This window comes from Numenius arquata, chromosome 2, assembly GCF_964106895.1.
Source record: "Numenius arquata chromosome 2, bNumArq3.hap1.1, whole genome shotgun sequence".
NCBI classification, from domain to species: domain Eukaryota; kingdom Metazoa; phylum Chordata; class Aves; order Charadriiformes; family Scolopacidae; genus Numenius; species Numenius arquata.
The window spans coordinates 47,465,801-47,479,286 of NC_133577.1; the positions used below are offsets into that span (position 1 = coordinate 47,465,801).

The window sequence follows — 13,486 nt, forward strand, 5'->3', positions numbered from 1 at the left end:
TTGTTCAGCACGGAGCCACCCTCCAGCTTAACAAAGGACCTTCCAGCCAGGGAAAACCTGGACTAGATTCAGCTGTAAAAGCCAGCCGAGCTAACACCACACTCGCCACTTACTCGCCCGCCTGGCCGGGCCTGGCCCAGGGCCCAGGCCTCACTTCTCCCCGGGCCCTCCTGGCCTGGCCAGGCAAGGCCAGGACGGGCCCCTCGCCCCCACCCTGGCCCACCCGCACCCTCAAACCCCCTCCGTGGGCCTCAGATCGGGACACTGAGGCGGAGACGGCCCGCACCTGGCCTGGCGGAGCGCCGCTGCTGCCGCCCCCGCGGAGCGCCCAGCCGCAGGCGGGCCGGCCACCTGCCCCCCCCTCCGCTGGTGGCGGGGCTCGAACCCGCGACACCCGCCCGGCGCCGGCCAGCCCGCGCCGCTCCGATGCGGCGGCGCGGCCACCAATGGGAGCCCTCCCCTCCGCCGTGGGCGGGGCCCTGCCTGCCGGCATCCCGCCGCGCCGGGCGGGGTCGCTGTGGCAACGGCGCCACCAGCGTGGTTGGGATCTCCGAGTCATCTTCTTCGCGATTGGCCAACGGTTTCCCGCCGGCCAATGGGAGGTGCCGGCTTGCGGTGACGGGGAGTCCGCCTTCGGCGCCATCTTGCTGCCGGCGGTGGGAGCGGAGGGGAGCGGAGCGGAGGACCGGGCAGGCCTGGCTCCGCCATGCCGCACTACCAGGCCTGGGAGGAGTTCACGCGTGCCGCCGAGAAGCTCTACCTCGCAGACCCCATGAAGGTGAGGGGGGGGGCGGGCCGAGAGGCCTCGCGAGCTGGAGGGATGGACGGCCGGATGGACCGGCTGCGGTAGGCCCCGGGGAGGTGCGGCTCTGGGGTGAGGCGGTGGGCGCCGCCGGGGGCGGCTTGGTGGCTCTGTTGCTTTAGCATTGGTTTATTTTATGAGCTTGCAACCTCTAAGACCGTACTACTTGAACTAATCTTCCTGAAAAATTAAAATAGAGCATTGGTTAGCTCTTACGTTGCGTTGTTGCCTGCAGTGTCGCTTCGGACTGGAAAGTAATAGCTTCCTAAAGAGTAACTGCTTTAGGAGTTAACTCCTTTGTATATGACTGTGTTTTGTTTCTGGTAAATTTTTCAGGAGTGTAGTTTGTGGAAACCTTAAAAGCTATTTCAGTCTTCAGAATCAGGGTTGTATTTTAGCTGAAAAGTGGCACAAAAGGTAACGTTAGGACTTGTATGCCTGAGAAGACTTCTGTAAGAAAGGCCTAGTTTTCCTCGCCCAAAATAGAGGATGCAGAGAAACCTTCAGAAGCTGCATTTGATGTCTGTCTTTAACTAGCATGGTTGACCACTTTCTGTGCAATTGCCACCTGTCTACTGATAATAAATTGTTCTGGTTTACTTTCTTATGGTCTGTAATATCCAATTAAATTAAAGAGTTTGGGAGGGATGTCACTGCAGCTGGGAGTTGCTCTTCCCCTTTTCTTAAGGGGCCTCCAAAGGCAATCTCTTCCCATCAGTGACAATACATTTTCTGTTTATGAAAGAGTTTATATAGGCCCCAGGGTCACAACACGAGTACCCTCCTTTTATTTGCCAGAGAACTAGTCTGAGAATCTTCTGTCAGGGAATTTGGGCTTGTCGGGAAACTGAAGGAAGAAGAGTTGTGGGATGTTAAAGGAGATGGGTCTGCGCTCTTTGTGGGCTGGTAAGGCCAGGCAGTGAGTGGTCTGGCCTTTTGTGTGAGCAAGTTGGCTACCAAGTCCATGCCCGCTGCCTGTGGCAGCCTCTCTGTGCTTCTGGGCCTGCTCGGTTGAGAAATGTACTGCTCCGCAGCTGTTCTTGTTTGAAGGCAACAGTTTCTTAAACAAGATAGATAAAACTGTGGTGAGATCCATCTCTGAGCAGGAATTTCAAAATATGTTTTGTAGTCAAGAAGGTTTTTCACCATTAGCAGGGGTCACTGTGTAAAACAGAGACCTGTTTATAGTGTGAGTTCAGAATGTTCTCAAAAGGACACTTTGTTTCCAGTTACTGATGCTGGCTGAAGCTGGAAACAATAGATAAAATGTCTCCGTGGCCACCTCCCCATTCAGGTGGAAGCATTTAATGCTCAGTCAGTTGTTTTTTTGTCACTGTGGTTTTGAGAACTTTGGTCTGGGAATCCAGAAGGACTGTGGACGAGTTAAAACTCAGGTCAGAACAGTATTAACTGTTCTACTGAGAGGTTGAATGTTTGCTTTCAGACTTCAAACTTTATCCTTACTGAGTCTTGAAAGTAATTTTCATTTGCAGGAGGTCTCTTCAGTCTTCTGATTGTAGCTACTTTTAAAGTGTTATTCTTGTACAGTCCCTTTCTCCTTGCAAAACATCAGAACACTTGAAAATTTGTCTGGAGGCTTCAGTGCAGCTATTGAATTAACTGTAGCGACTGGAAATACAACTTTTTAAGATAACAGCTTAAGTACCACAGAAGAAAAAGCAGTAATGTTGAGCTTACCCCAATCAGTTAATCCCTTTCAAGTCTTCATGTAGAACTTTTTTAAAGTGTTTCAAGTCTATAAACACAAGTTTCCATTTAGTTTTCCCGAAGTGTGATATATGGCGAGGGATTGTCTAATATTGACGTGGCTCTTGTAGTTTATCTTACTTGTTACTGAGGTCCCTGCGACTGTCATGGGGCACGTTCAAACCCACTGTAACTACAGCAATGTTAAGCTTCCTGATGCTATTGTAATAGCAGTTCAGTCTGCTAGGCAGGGAACTGTGATGATTCAACTTCCAAACCATCCTGGCTGTAGGATATGAGGCCAGCAGAGCTGAAGACCACCACAGAGGTGGCAAAAATGTGAAGCAGTACAGAATTATAACAAAATGTAGTCTGAATTTGGGCAGATTTTCTTCAGGTAGGTTCTGAGAATTGTTAGTAGATGTTAATTCTTAAAATGTTTGTCATTTCAGGTGCGGGTTGTTCTCAAGTATCGACACTGTGATGGGAACCTCTGTATCAAGGTGACGGACGATGTAGCTGTAAGTACGGAACATGTTTCCCTTTCAGGGCTTATTGTACCTCACAGGGACTTGCTGCCAGTCAGCTTGTGAGCTCTTAGCCATTGCCTTGAGAGTGTCTGACAGTTTCCTAAAAACTTCTTGTGCTCAGCCTTCCCTGGTTGCTGTGTCTGTGACTGACGCTGACCCATGGTTTGACTCTGCACGGTCCAGGAAAAGTTCTAACACTTTGGTGGTTTTTGTGGGTCTCAACATAATTATTTTAGGATTCTATGAAAACAAGCACTGCTAAAATCTTGGATCTTCTCTCTGTCTGATAGGATAATAGGGCTCAGAGTGCGTGAGATGTTGAGTATGGAGCACTAATAAAAGAGGGAAGAGAAGGACAATTAAATTGGAATCTTCTGTAGGGGAAGGCTGGAGTCAGGTGATTCATGAACTTAGACTGTTCTCAGCTACAGGCCTCCTTACCTGCTTCCAGCCATGGAAAGCTGTTATGCCAGTCGGGGGGCAGGGGTTGGTTTGTTTTTCTATTTCTATGGGTTTTTTTCTGAAGGTGGAAAGGGAAGTTTCTCTTTGCTGCTAACTCTGTAGAGCTAACATAGCCAAAGGGAAAAATAAACTGGTTTTCTACTGTTTGTCTCTGAATTAAAATAGGAATTTAATGCTGTCAAAAAGTTGCTGTGTTGACAGCACTGAAGAATGGAGCATTCTGGGGTTTTTCTATTGTTAACTCAGCCTGGGCAGTCGTACTCTTGCTGTACAGGTGTAAGGAATTGCTTAGTCTGCAAAAAACCTAAGCGGTCTTTCTGCGATAGATCAGTGGTGTATTACTCGTGTTCCTTTTGCATTTACAGGCTTGTCACATGAAGGAGTTCCTTTTGATCTTAATCAGATGTTATGTTCCTTATTTAGGGCTGTCTTAGAAACAGATTTTGCTTGGGGGAGGGGATCTTCTTCAGTGGGAAACACGGAACTGATTTCATGTCACTGGCAGTGTAACTTTAAGGACTGTGAAAGGCAAAATAAACTTGCTTTCAGAATATAGAGAATAGAGAAGTAATTTCAGGTTTAAAATCTGCTTCTATTTTTAGACAGCACAAACAAAGGTGTCTTTTAAAGGCAGCTTTAAAAGCCAAGTTTTACAACCTCTTTTGAGAGAGAAGAAACAATCATGAGCTTCCCTACTTTGAAAATGGAAGGTATGAGCCTTTCAGAGAAACTTAAGTGTATTAACACAGATGTGTGTGTATTTTAAACCAGGGTAGATGTGTGTTGGTGCTGCCTCATGGTAACAACACGCCACAAATGAACATTTAAGTACTTACCTTGTTTTGTGTGTTCCAAGAACAAATTTGTTGCAACTACCAAGAGAATAAAATTGTGAAAACTGATATTAAGCAACTTTCTCTTCCAGTGTTTGCTGTATAGAACAGACCAGGCGCAAGACGTAAAGAAGATCGAGAAATTCCACAGTCAGCTAATGCGACTCATGGTGGCTAAGGAATCCCGCAGTGCTGCCATGGAAACGGACTGAAGTGCTGAAAATAAAATGAGTGCTCCGGTCATATTTCACTGGAAGAAAATTATCTCTTGGATTTGAATGAATACTGGGAGAGGAGATGCTTTTATGTACCGAAGTGAACTGATGACAAAGGTGAAGCATTTCCCCCCCCTCCCCCCCGCAAGACTCTGCTTTGGAAAACTAGGGAAATAAATGCTTTCAATTGAAAGCTTATATTTATTTTTGGGAATCAAACAAGAAACTATTCTTATGCATTAGGTATAGTAAGAAGACAAATATTTTAAATTTACAGTACTTTAGTCTGAATTTGATGGGCTGCAAGCATATTTCTGGCAAGTTACTATAAAATTTCATGTAGATTTCTTTGTGTTCATGCCTTATGCTGGTGTATTCTCCCATGAGAAGGGTTATTAACCTGACTAACACTGTAGCGTGATGACTGGATCGAAGAACTATTTATGTAAGTGATAGCCATCAGTAGGGTTTAGAAGAACGGATGTTTTCTGAACTGAAATGTTAAAATTGCCAATTTGTATTAGCACTGTCATTAGCAAGACTTTAGCTTTTGGTATTGATCTTTTCGGTATTAAGCTGTGCAACACTATCGGATGCAGTTTGTAGAACTGTTCTGCTGGCTAAATAATCAAACTTCTGTATTTTAGAACTTCAAGTAAAACTTTGCTTGAATATTGCTGCAGATCAGTGAGAAACGGGGAGTTTCTTTTCTGCTTATGCAAATACTGTTATTAAAAAATAGCCAGTGGCTTTTTTCCAGTACTTGAACTATTTTATACTAGCAGGGAGGGAATTTTTCCTCTCCTTGCTCCAGGCAGAGTTGAAGTGTATCAGCAAGACAAATTCTAGAAGCTGTTGCCTATTATGTTAATAGAAAAAATGCAAGCAAACACTATCCAGATTCCTTATTTTAGCAGCTTGCTAACTGTGCGTTTTCAAATGTTACATGTGGCAGATGGATGTCAGCCAACTAAATAAATGGATGAAAACCAGCTTAATAAATACTTAAATACCACTGTCAAAAATAGCCCAATGCTCCTGTGGCTTAGACTCGTTTCTCGTTGTTACCTCTGGTAAGGTGATGGAAGCCTTAATTGTCTTTTGCAAAGGCTTTTTGCTTCAGAGCTGCAATTGATACTTGCTTTGACTAGACCTTGCATACTTAGAACCAGATAAGTATTTTAATGTAATTATGCTATTGGTATAGCTAGGCTTTTCCAGCACTAATGTTTTCTGTTAAAACCAAGCCACAGAAGTAAAGCAGAGCCATACAAAGACTTGTCTGTAGTGGCATTTATGTATAACAAAACAATCTACTTCAATAGCTACCTGCTGTCACTTACATAAAAATAATTGAGCTCTTCGGAAGCAGTGGAGTTCCCACATTTGCCAAGAGCTCAGAAAAAAAATCCCAGGCTTGAATATTGCATTAGAGCACCCTTTCAGCTGAGCATAGAATGTTGCGTGTTGTTGGAAGATACTGCAGTGCTGAATTCCCAGTGGCTACTCAAATTCTAGTCTGCAGGAGTGACCGGTACACATGGAACATTTTTCTTTTTGTATTGCCTTTTGAAATACAAATAAATCCAGAGAGAAGGCTAACCTTTATTCATAGTTAATCTTAAATAAGATACTGTAATGCTGAAAATTTTTCTTGATGCTCCAAATCATTATCTTAATATTTACAGTATAGTATATTAAGTATTTAAACCATTTTTGTCTAAAACACTGTTCTGCAGTATGGACGGTTGCTAAACTAAGTCATGCAAGCAAAGATTTAAGCTGTTAAATTGGCAGGTGAAAAGGCGGCAGCTACTTTAGTGTAATTTTTGGCCATCTCGTATATTGGTTTGGCATGGAGAGGTCTTCTGTGAGCTGAGGTACAGAAAGGCTGGAGGGGCAGGAAGGATAAAAGGAGAGAGAGAGAAGACTTTAGTGAACCAAGTGGCTGAAAGGCTTAAGCTATGGACTTGAGCAGGTTTTGGAGGGGGGCAATTACAGCACCACCTGTATATTAGAGTAGCAGTTGTCAAGCAAAAGAGATGGGGAAATGGATTTCTAGTTTTCTAACTTCAGAAATTATTTCTCTAAAACTATATGGAAATATTAATGCTACTTTTGTAAGATCATGTGTTGTTCAGCTTGTTCTTCCTACGCTCACAATAAAAACAGGGCAGTTCTGTGCAGACATAATACACAAGAATACTGATAAAGCTACTGCTTAAAAAAAAAAACCCACAAAAGCTTTTGGAAACTTCTTTAGAAAAAGACGGGTGCTTCTTGACTTTCTCCTGGAATTTTCAGCAGCTTCAATCCTGTGTTCATGGGGTGGCAGGAAAGCTGTGAACCCAAAGCTCTGCTTTTTTGTGCTTCTACTCTTGTTGAGAGTTTGCGTGTGTGCGTATGTACACCGAGCGCTTCCCAAATAAACTTCCAATGAGTTAGTCCATCATATTGCCGACTACTTGAATGCATCCCCTGGCATGTGACGAAAAAAAAAAATCGGCTTACTGTGGCTGCTGCACCAAAGGGGTGGTTGAATGCGTGGCATGAGAAACACTGAATTTGGCAGCCCAGCGCGTCGGCAAATGCTTCTCATCACCAGCTGGGAGTTGGTGCCAATTACAGGCAGCAGTGGAGCAGATGGGCAGCCTGTCCAGCTATAGACAGGCGGCCTTCTTTGCAGAAGATTGCAGATTAAAAAAAATAAAAGGATATTTTCCATTGCTATAGCTAATTTTGTCAGCGCATGTGACTTATCTTCAGTAATTGTTCTGTTTTGTGAGAATGGTTTAATAAAGAGTATGGTTCTTGTTAGTGCACAAGGAGATTGGATTAGTTTACCCATGGAATTTATTCTGGTTTTCTGATGTTTTCACTTCTTGGATTCTTGGAGTGTCTCCATTTCAGTTCTGCCGTTGAGCAGAGCACTTCAGCTGACTTTGTGTCTGAGCTCTTACGCGCAACTACATCACTTCTGTTTTCCTTCAGGGGTTTTAACCTTGAGCTTCTCCGTGTGTAGTCCTTTCTGTAAGTGGATTCTGGATTACAGGAAGATCCTGAAATTATCTGTACAAGTGAGGCTTTTGGTCACAGGTCTCTGTTTTAGAGATCCTTATGAAAGAGGCCTTTGTTTCCACTGAAGTCCTGACCTAACACTCTTAAAAGGGACGGATTTATTCTGGAAAATGGGATGCTTTGGTGCCTGGGGCTGTCAAAATGAGAAATGGAACTGAAACCAAGCAGGTGCTTTTCAAAATGTTTTAACTTGTCAAAATAATCATATTTCATCTCAGTAAGTTCCTTCCTGCAGTATAAAAGCGGGTAATACTCAATGTTTTGCTGTAATAAATGAGAAGAAACCCTGGTTTCTGCCCGATGCAGTCAGTAAGCCATAGATGATCACTTATTACCTACCATAGATTGATTTTTAAAGGATGCTGTCGTCTGGCAGGTGTGTCAGTCCTCTTGCGAGAGCTGGAACAAATCCTCTCACTTCATTCATCGTAAGCAAGGATGTTAACACCCTGCTGTCCCCCTGGGCTCTTTTCGCTTCTCTCCCTGGCTTCTTAGGGGGACATGAAATTCTAACACAGAAATGATACTGTAACCACATCTAAAATTAAGTTTGAGATCTAAAGTGGAAAAATAAATATATAGCAAGTAGGTGTGGGGTTTTTGTAAAGCTTATTCTCATCTAGGCTGCAGATTTCGCACAGGTCCAGTTCCCTTCAAGAATCTGTGAGCGTTAGTGGGGGACTTCAGGGAGCAGGAGTGGAGCTGAAAACAGTGTTGTTCTTTGTACAATGCTCTGGGCTGGTGTAACTTAAACCTAATTGACTGAAACAAAACTGGTTTGGTCAAGCATATCTAAGGAGTCATCTTGTGAAGATCCTTTAAAAAAGGTACCTGCTAACTCTGGTTTTGTTGTGTGGTGTTTTTTTTAAAGTAAACATCTATGAAGAACTACGTCTAGTTTTTGCTTAAGTTAATAATTTGCTTTTCAAGGCACAGGGGTGTCTGGTCTGAAAAGCTGGTAGATGCGTGACTCAAGATAACACAACTGTTTGTTTATAAAGATGTTATCTCTTACAAAGGCGTTGAGAGTTCAAGGACTGGTATTTAAATACAGGCAAGAGTTGAATTGTTTTTGTTGCTGGGGTTGACATAAAAACATGGCTTTAATCTCTTGCTGCTTTTACAGTAAGTAGACTCTAGACTGACGTCCAGATAAACCTAGGTCCTGTAACTGTTCTAACAGACTGAATGCTCTCAGGAGAATGTGGGCTGAACCTGGACCACATAAAGCTGAAGTCTGTGGGAACTGGGCCACTAAAACCATGGTCAAGGTGCAATGGCAGAGTTAACGGCCCTCGTGCAAGTACAGGCCCCATTGTTGAACGGAGTCTTTGTTTCTGGTGAAGGTGCCTGCTTATTTTCTTACACTTTGCCAAAGTTAGTTACAGGTGTGTGTTCTCCGAGTCCTGTAATGGGAACATCTGAAGTCATGAGTGACGGTGATGGGTCGACCCTGGCTGAACGTCTGGTGCCCACCAAAGCTGTTTTATCAGCCCCCCTCCTCAGCTGGACAGGAGAGAGAAAATACAACGAAGGGCTCGTGGGTTGAGATAAGGACAGGGAGATCACTTGGCAATTACCATCACAGTGAAAATCGACTTGACTCGGGGAAAATTAATTTCTTGCCAATCAAATCAGAGTAGGGTAATGAGAAAATAAAACCAAATCATAAAACACCTTCCTCCCACCCCTGCATTCTTTCCAGGCTCAACTTCACTCCCAATTTTCTCTGCTTCCTCCCTCTGAGCGGTGCGGGAGAATGGGGAATGGGCATTGTGGTCAGTTCATCACGTGTTGTCTCTGCCGCTCCTTCCTCCTCAGGGGGAGGACTCCTCACACTCTTCCTCTGCTTCAGCGGGGGGTCCCTTCCGTGGCAGACAGCCCTCCATGAATCTCTTCGATGTGAGTCCTTCCCTCAGGCTGGCTGTCTTGGAGCTGGCTGGCATTGGCTCTATTGGACATGGGGGGAAGCTTCTGGCTGTTTCTTGCAGAGGGCACCCCTGTAGCCCCCTCTCCCCCCCCCCCGCTACCAAAACCTTGCCAGGCAAACCCAATGCAGTGCCATCTCTGAGCGCTGTTGAAAACGCCCTGTCTTCTAGCAAGAACCAGTGCTCAACCCACGAGTACTCCCCACACAGTTCCTAGGTGTCATGAATGTTGATAGTCTAATATTAAGGGTACAGTGTCTCTCTTAAACTGTAATGTTGGAGTTTATGAAACTGTTTTCTATTTAAATCAAGACCAGCTCTGAGGATATTTTTCTTTGTTATTGTAGCAAGTTTTGATTTTGTGCTCACATTTTTCTATCCCCTTTTTTGTGGTGATTCTTAGTCATTTTGTTAGAACTTAAAGCATCAGTCATACTGAGAGGTCTGGGAAAAATTGGGGTTTTTTTTATTTCCTTTGAAGTTGTGTTTTCATGTTGGGTTCGTTTTTTGTCTAGAAGTGGTATCTGTTCATAAAAGGACTAATCTGCGTTGTTCAGCTTATATGGAGCAGAATCTTCCTGAGTATAGGCACATGTTTACAGCAAGATTTCAAAGACTGGGTTCTTGGAGAGGGGGTTGAGTTTTCCGGACACCTACTGAACGGCTTTGCTGGCTGGTAGTGAGCAAATGAGAATTTGCTGCTCACATTGGCTAGCAAAAATATATATATTTAACTGGATTGCTCATGCATGTAAATGCAGCCATCTATAATAGAGTTCTGCTGGCATTATGTGGCTAAAAGATGAAAGGCTCGCCTCGGGGCACTGACAAATGAGCTCTGGCAAACTGTGTGTGTGGCTTAAAGATGTTACCTCCCAAAGGCATCCGATCCTCTAAGGAGCTGGCAGGAGGATGAACTAATGCCTCAGACCCATCCGTGTGACAGTCAATGTCGGTCTTTAAATTGCCATGAAAGATACCTTTTAAATGTGGGGGCATTAAATGCTCTCTGAGGTACATGCCGTACGATGCCATACAACAAAAAAACCTAGCTATGTCTGAATTTGTGTCTGTATTGTTCTAGTTCGTATGGACGGAACAGAAAGCGTGGAACCGAAGATGGTAGATGATACTCTCTCTAAAGGCCTCTAAAACACTGGTAGTGGGAGATTCTGCTTTGTCACACTTGCAAAGAGTACATATGTAGGTGTCACAGCACCATCAATAACAAACTGTGTGACCAACTTCCTTATCCAATAATAGGATAAGAAAGCATTTTTTCTCGATATCAAAAAGAGCACTTAGGCTTTAGCAAACGAGAAGATCCTTCAGCTCAGACTCTGTGTTGAAGGACCTACCTGGATTGTAGCAACTAATTTACTTTCCTGTACTGCAAATTGCGTACTATTTGACATTGTTTTACCTGGCTGAGGACTGCCTACCAGTCTACAACTTGTAATCATTACATATCAGCAAGTCTCCATAATAATTTGTAATCAATATCTGTCTTTTAAAAAATCATTCCTTATATTGTAACATAAAAACTGTTTTCCAACCCCATCTGTTGTTCTCAGTTTCTCTGTGCTGATAAGAATCTCTGTCAGAGTTCTCTGCAGTTCCCCTTGCACCAGTAGTCCCATCAGTTTCTATGGTGGCCATCTCCCTTAATTTCTGTTTGCTTAATGAACTCCAGCGGCTTTAAAGGTGGAGATAATGCTATGTCATGTTCAAGACTCTAAAGCAAAACTAACTTCAAGGAATGCCAGACCATGGAGTCACTCATGTTTTCCATTTCTCTTACTTAGAACCATAGAATTTCTCAAGTTGGAAGGGACTCGTAAGGATCATCAAGTCCAACTCCCGCCTCCTCACAGGACTATCTAAACTAACTCATATGACTAAAAGCATCATCCAGATTCTCCTTAAACTCTGACAGGCTTGGGGCTGGGACCACTTCCATGGGGAGCCTGTTCCAGTGCACACTCTTGGTGAAGAATCTTTTCCTGATGTCCAATCTGAACTTCCCCTGAGGCAGCTTCATTCTATTTCTTCGTGTCCTGTCGCTGGTCACCGGAGAGGAGATCAGCTGTCCCCTTTTGCTGTCCCCTGTGAGTAAGCTGTGATCTGTGATGCGGTCACCCTTCAGCCTTCCCTTCTCCAAGCTGAACAAACCAAGTGACCTCAGCTGCTTTTCTTATCTCTTGCCCTTGAGACCTTTTAACCATCTTGGTTACCTTCCTCTGGACACACTAATATTTGATCTCCTTATATTGAGGTGCCCAAAAGCCATGGGGCCTAAGAGACCTGCTCATCAACCAGAAGCATCGTATGCCAAGTACTGTCAGAACACAGAGAAAAACTAGTTAATGAATTGGCAATTTAAGAGAGTTAACAACCACAGGAAGTCGTATACGTAAGAGTGATATCTCCACAGTAGGAACTTTGAACTACCCTGTCAGCTTCGTGAAAGGGAGAAGTGGAAGGCATTAAGGAGGTAACAGGGTGCCTTCCTGGATGACTGAAGACACCTGATTTGGAGCATGGGACAGCCTGGATAAAGTATGAAACTACATCTTTAACAAGTTATAGAGGCTGAAGTTACTGGCTAAGTAGAGATTGGAGCTTGTTATTTTTATAACAAATAGGGGACAGAAGAAATTAAATTTTTCATTAAAATAGTCAAATATAGTATCTGTACGGTAGCTGTAATAAAGTGTTATGACGGTGGGACATAATACAGTTGCATTTTTATCTACCATCCTATAAAAGTTGTTACGTTTTACTATGAAATTCAACACTGTCTTACTTGCATGCTTGTGAAACGCCTGTTGTCTCGCAGAAGAAAGATGGGTTGCTACTAATTCTTTTGGCATCTCAAGAAAAGTAGTGTGGAGCTGTTGGTGAAGACAGATGCCCCACAAGGAGCGGAACTCTCTGCCAGCATGTTTGCTGTGGAAGAAGAAAACGACAAAAAAAGACAAGCCTTACTTATAGAATAGTTTAAGCACCCGTTGCTTCAGAACAGATCACTTTTTTTAATTGAACCGCTATTGCTGCTCAGCAAAAGAGCAGGAGAACTGCACCAAATACTCCTCGGGCAAAGGAGTGCCCCAGCAGACTGGGGTGGCTGGGTAGAAGAGAGTGAGAGACGTGAAGGGAATTGTTATCTGCGACCACAAGTCTGTTTGTTAAGGCTTCTCTTCAACAATCAAAACAAGAGAATGGAGATGGTGGGGAGGTGACAACGCAATATTGGAACCTGCGAGTGAAGTGATAGATGAAAACCGAGACTGAATGGGAAAAACCTCGAAGAGCCAATAAAGAATTCAAGTTGCTTGTTATGTTCTTACCGATGGGATTAGTTGTTACAGCTTGACCTTCTGAGGCTCGCTCTGCTCTCTCCGACCAAGTTTGGAAGACAGGCTTTGGAGAAGAGGGGTTTGGGGGAAAAGCACCCCTGTTACCTGCGTTCTCGGTGTGTTTTTTTCTGTGAGGCACGTTTTTGTGCTGTACAGGACAGTGCTGTACAGGACCTGCTCCACAGGGCAGGTGGAGCAGCCTGAATGTGTTTCTCTTGGAGAAAGGGCGAGTGCTGGTGAGGTTGGCTGAGAAGCCACTTAGGAGGATCACACCTGGTGCCACCCGTTCGTTAGTTGCTGCCTGGCCGTGCCCCAGTTCTGGCCTTACAGCAGGGAATTAGTTTGCTGGGCTGAAGCATGTAACCCTGTGCTGGGGAGCCCAGGTAGCCCCCAGGTTTGGGGGGCGTTGGGCGGGCAGGGAGCCACCAGCTCTGCCAGCGGGTGCTAACGCCGGCTAATAATTCCCCAGAGAGGGCTCGGTGGCCGGGACAAGAAGGTAAAGACTTCGCGGCCCGTCTGCTCCTTCATCCTCGCCAGGGGAGGCCGCGGCCGGCCCGCACCGCCCAGCCTGG

At 44.5% G+C, this 13,486-nt stretch overlaps 1 protein-coding gene across 1 annotated transcript; it reads left to right on the plus strand.

Annotated features, from left to right (window-relative positions):
- The first annotated feature begins 635 nt into the window (after positions 1–635).
- On the plus strand, positions 636–7,372 carry SRP9 (signal recognition particle 9). Its single transcript, XM_074168156.1, has 3 exons — positions 636–778; positions 2,962–3,030; positions 4,427–7,372. Exons 1-3 carry the CDS (start codon positions 707–709, stop codon positions 4,544–4,546), a joined length of 261 nt encoding a protein of 86 aa, XP_074024257.1. The 5' UTR covers positions 636–706; the 3' UTR covers positions 4,547–7,372.
- The last annotated feature ends 6,114 nt before the right edge of the window (positions 7,373–13,486 follow it).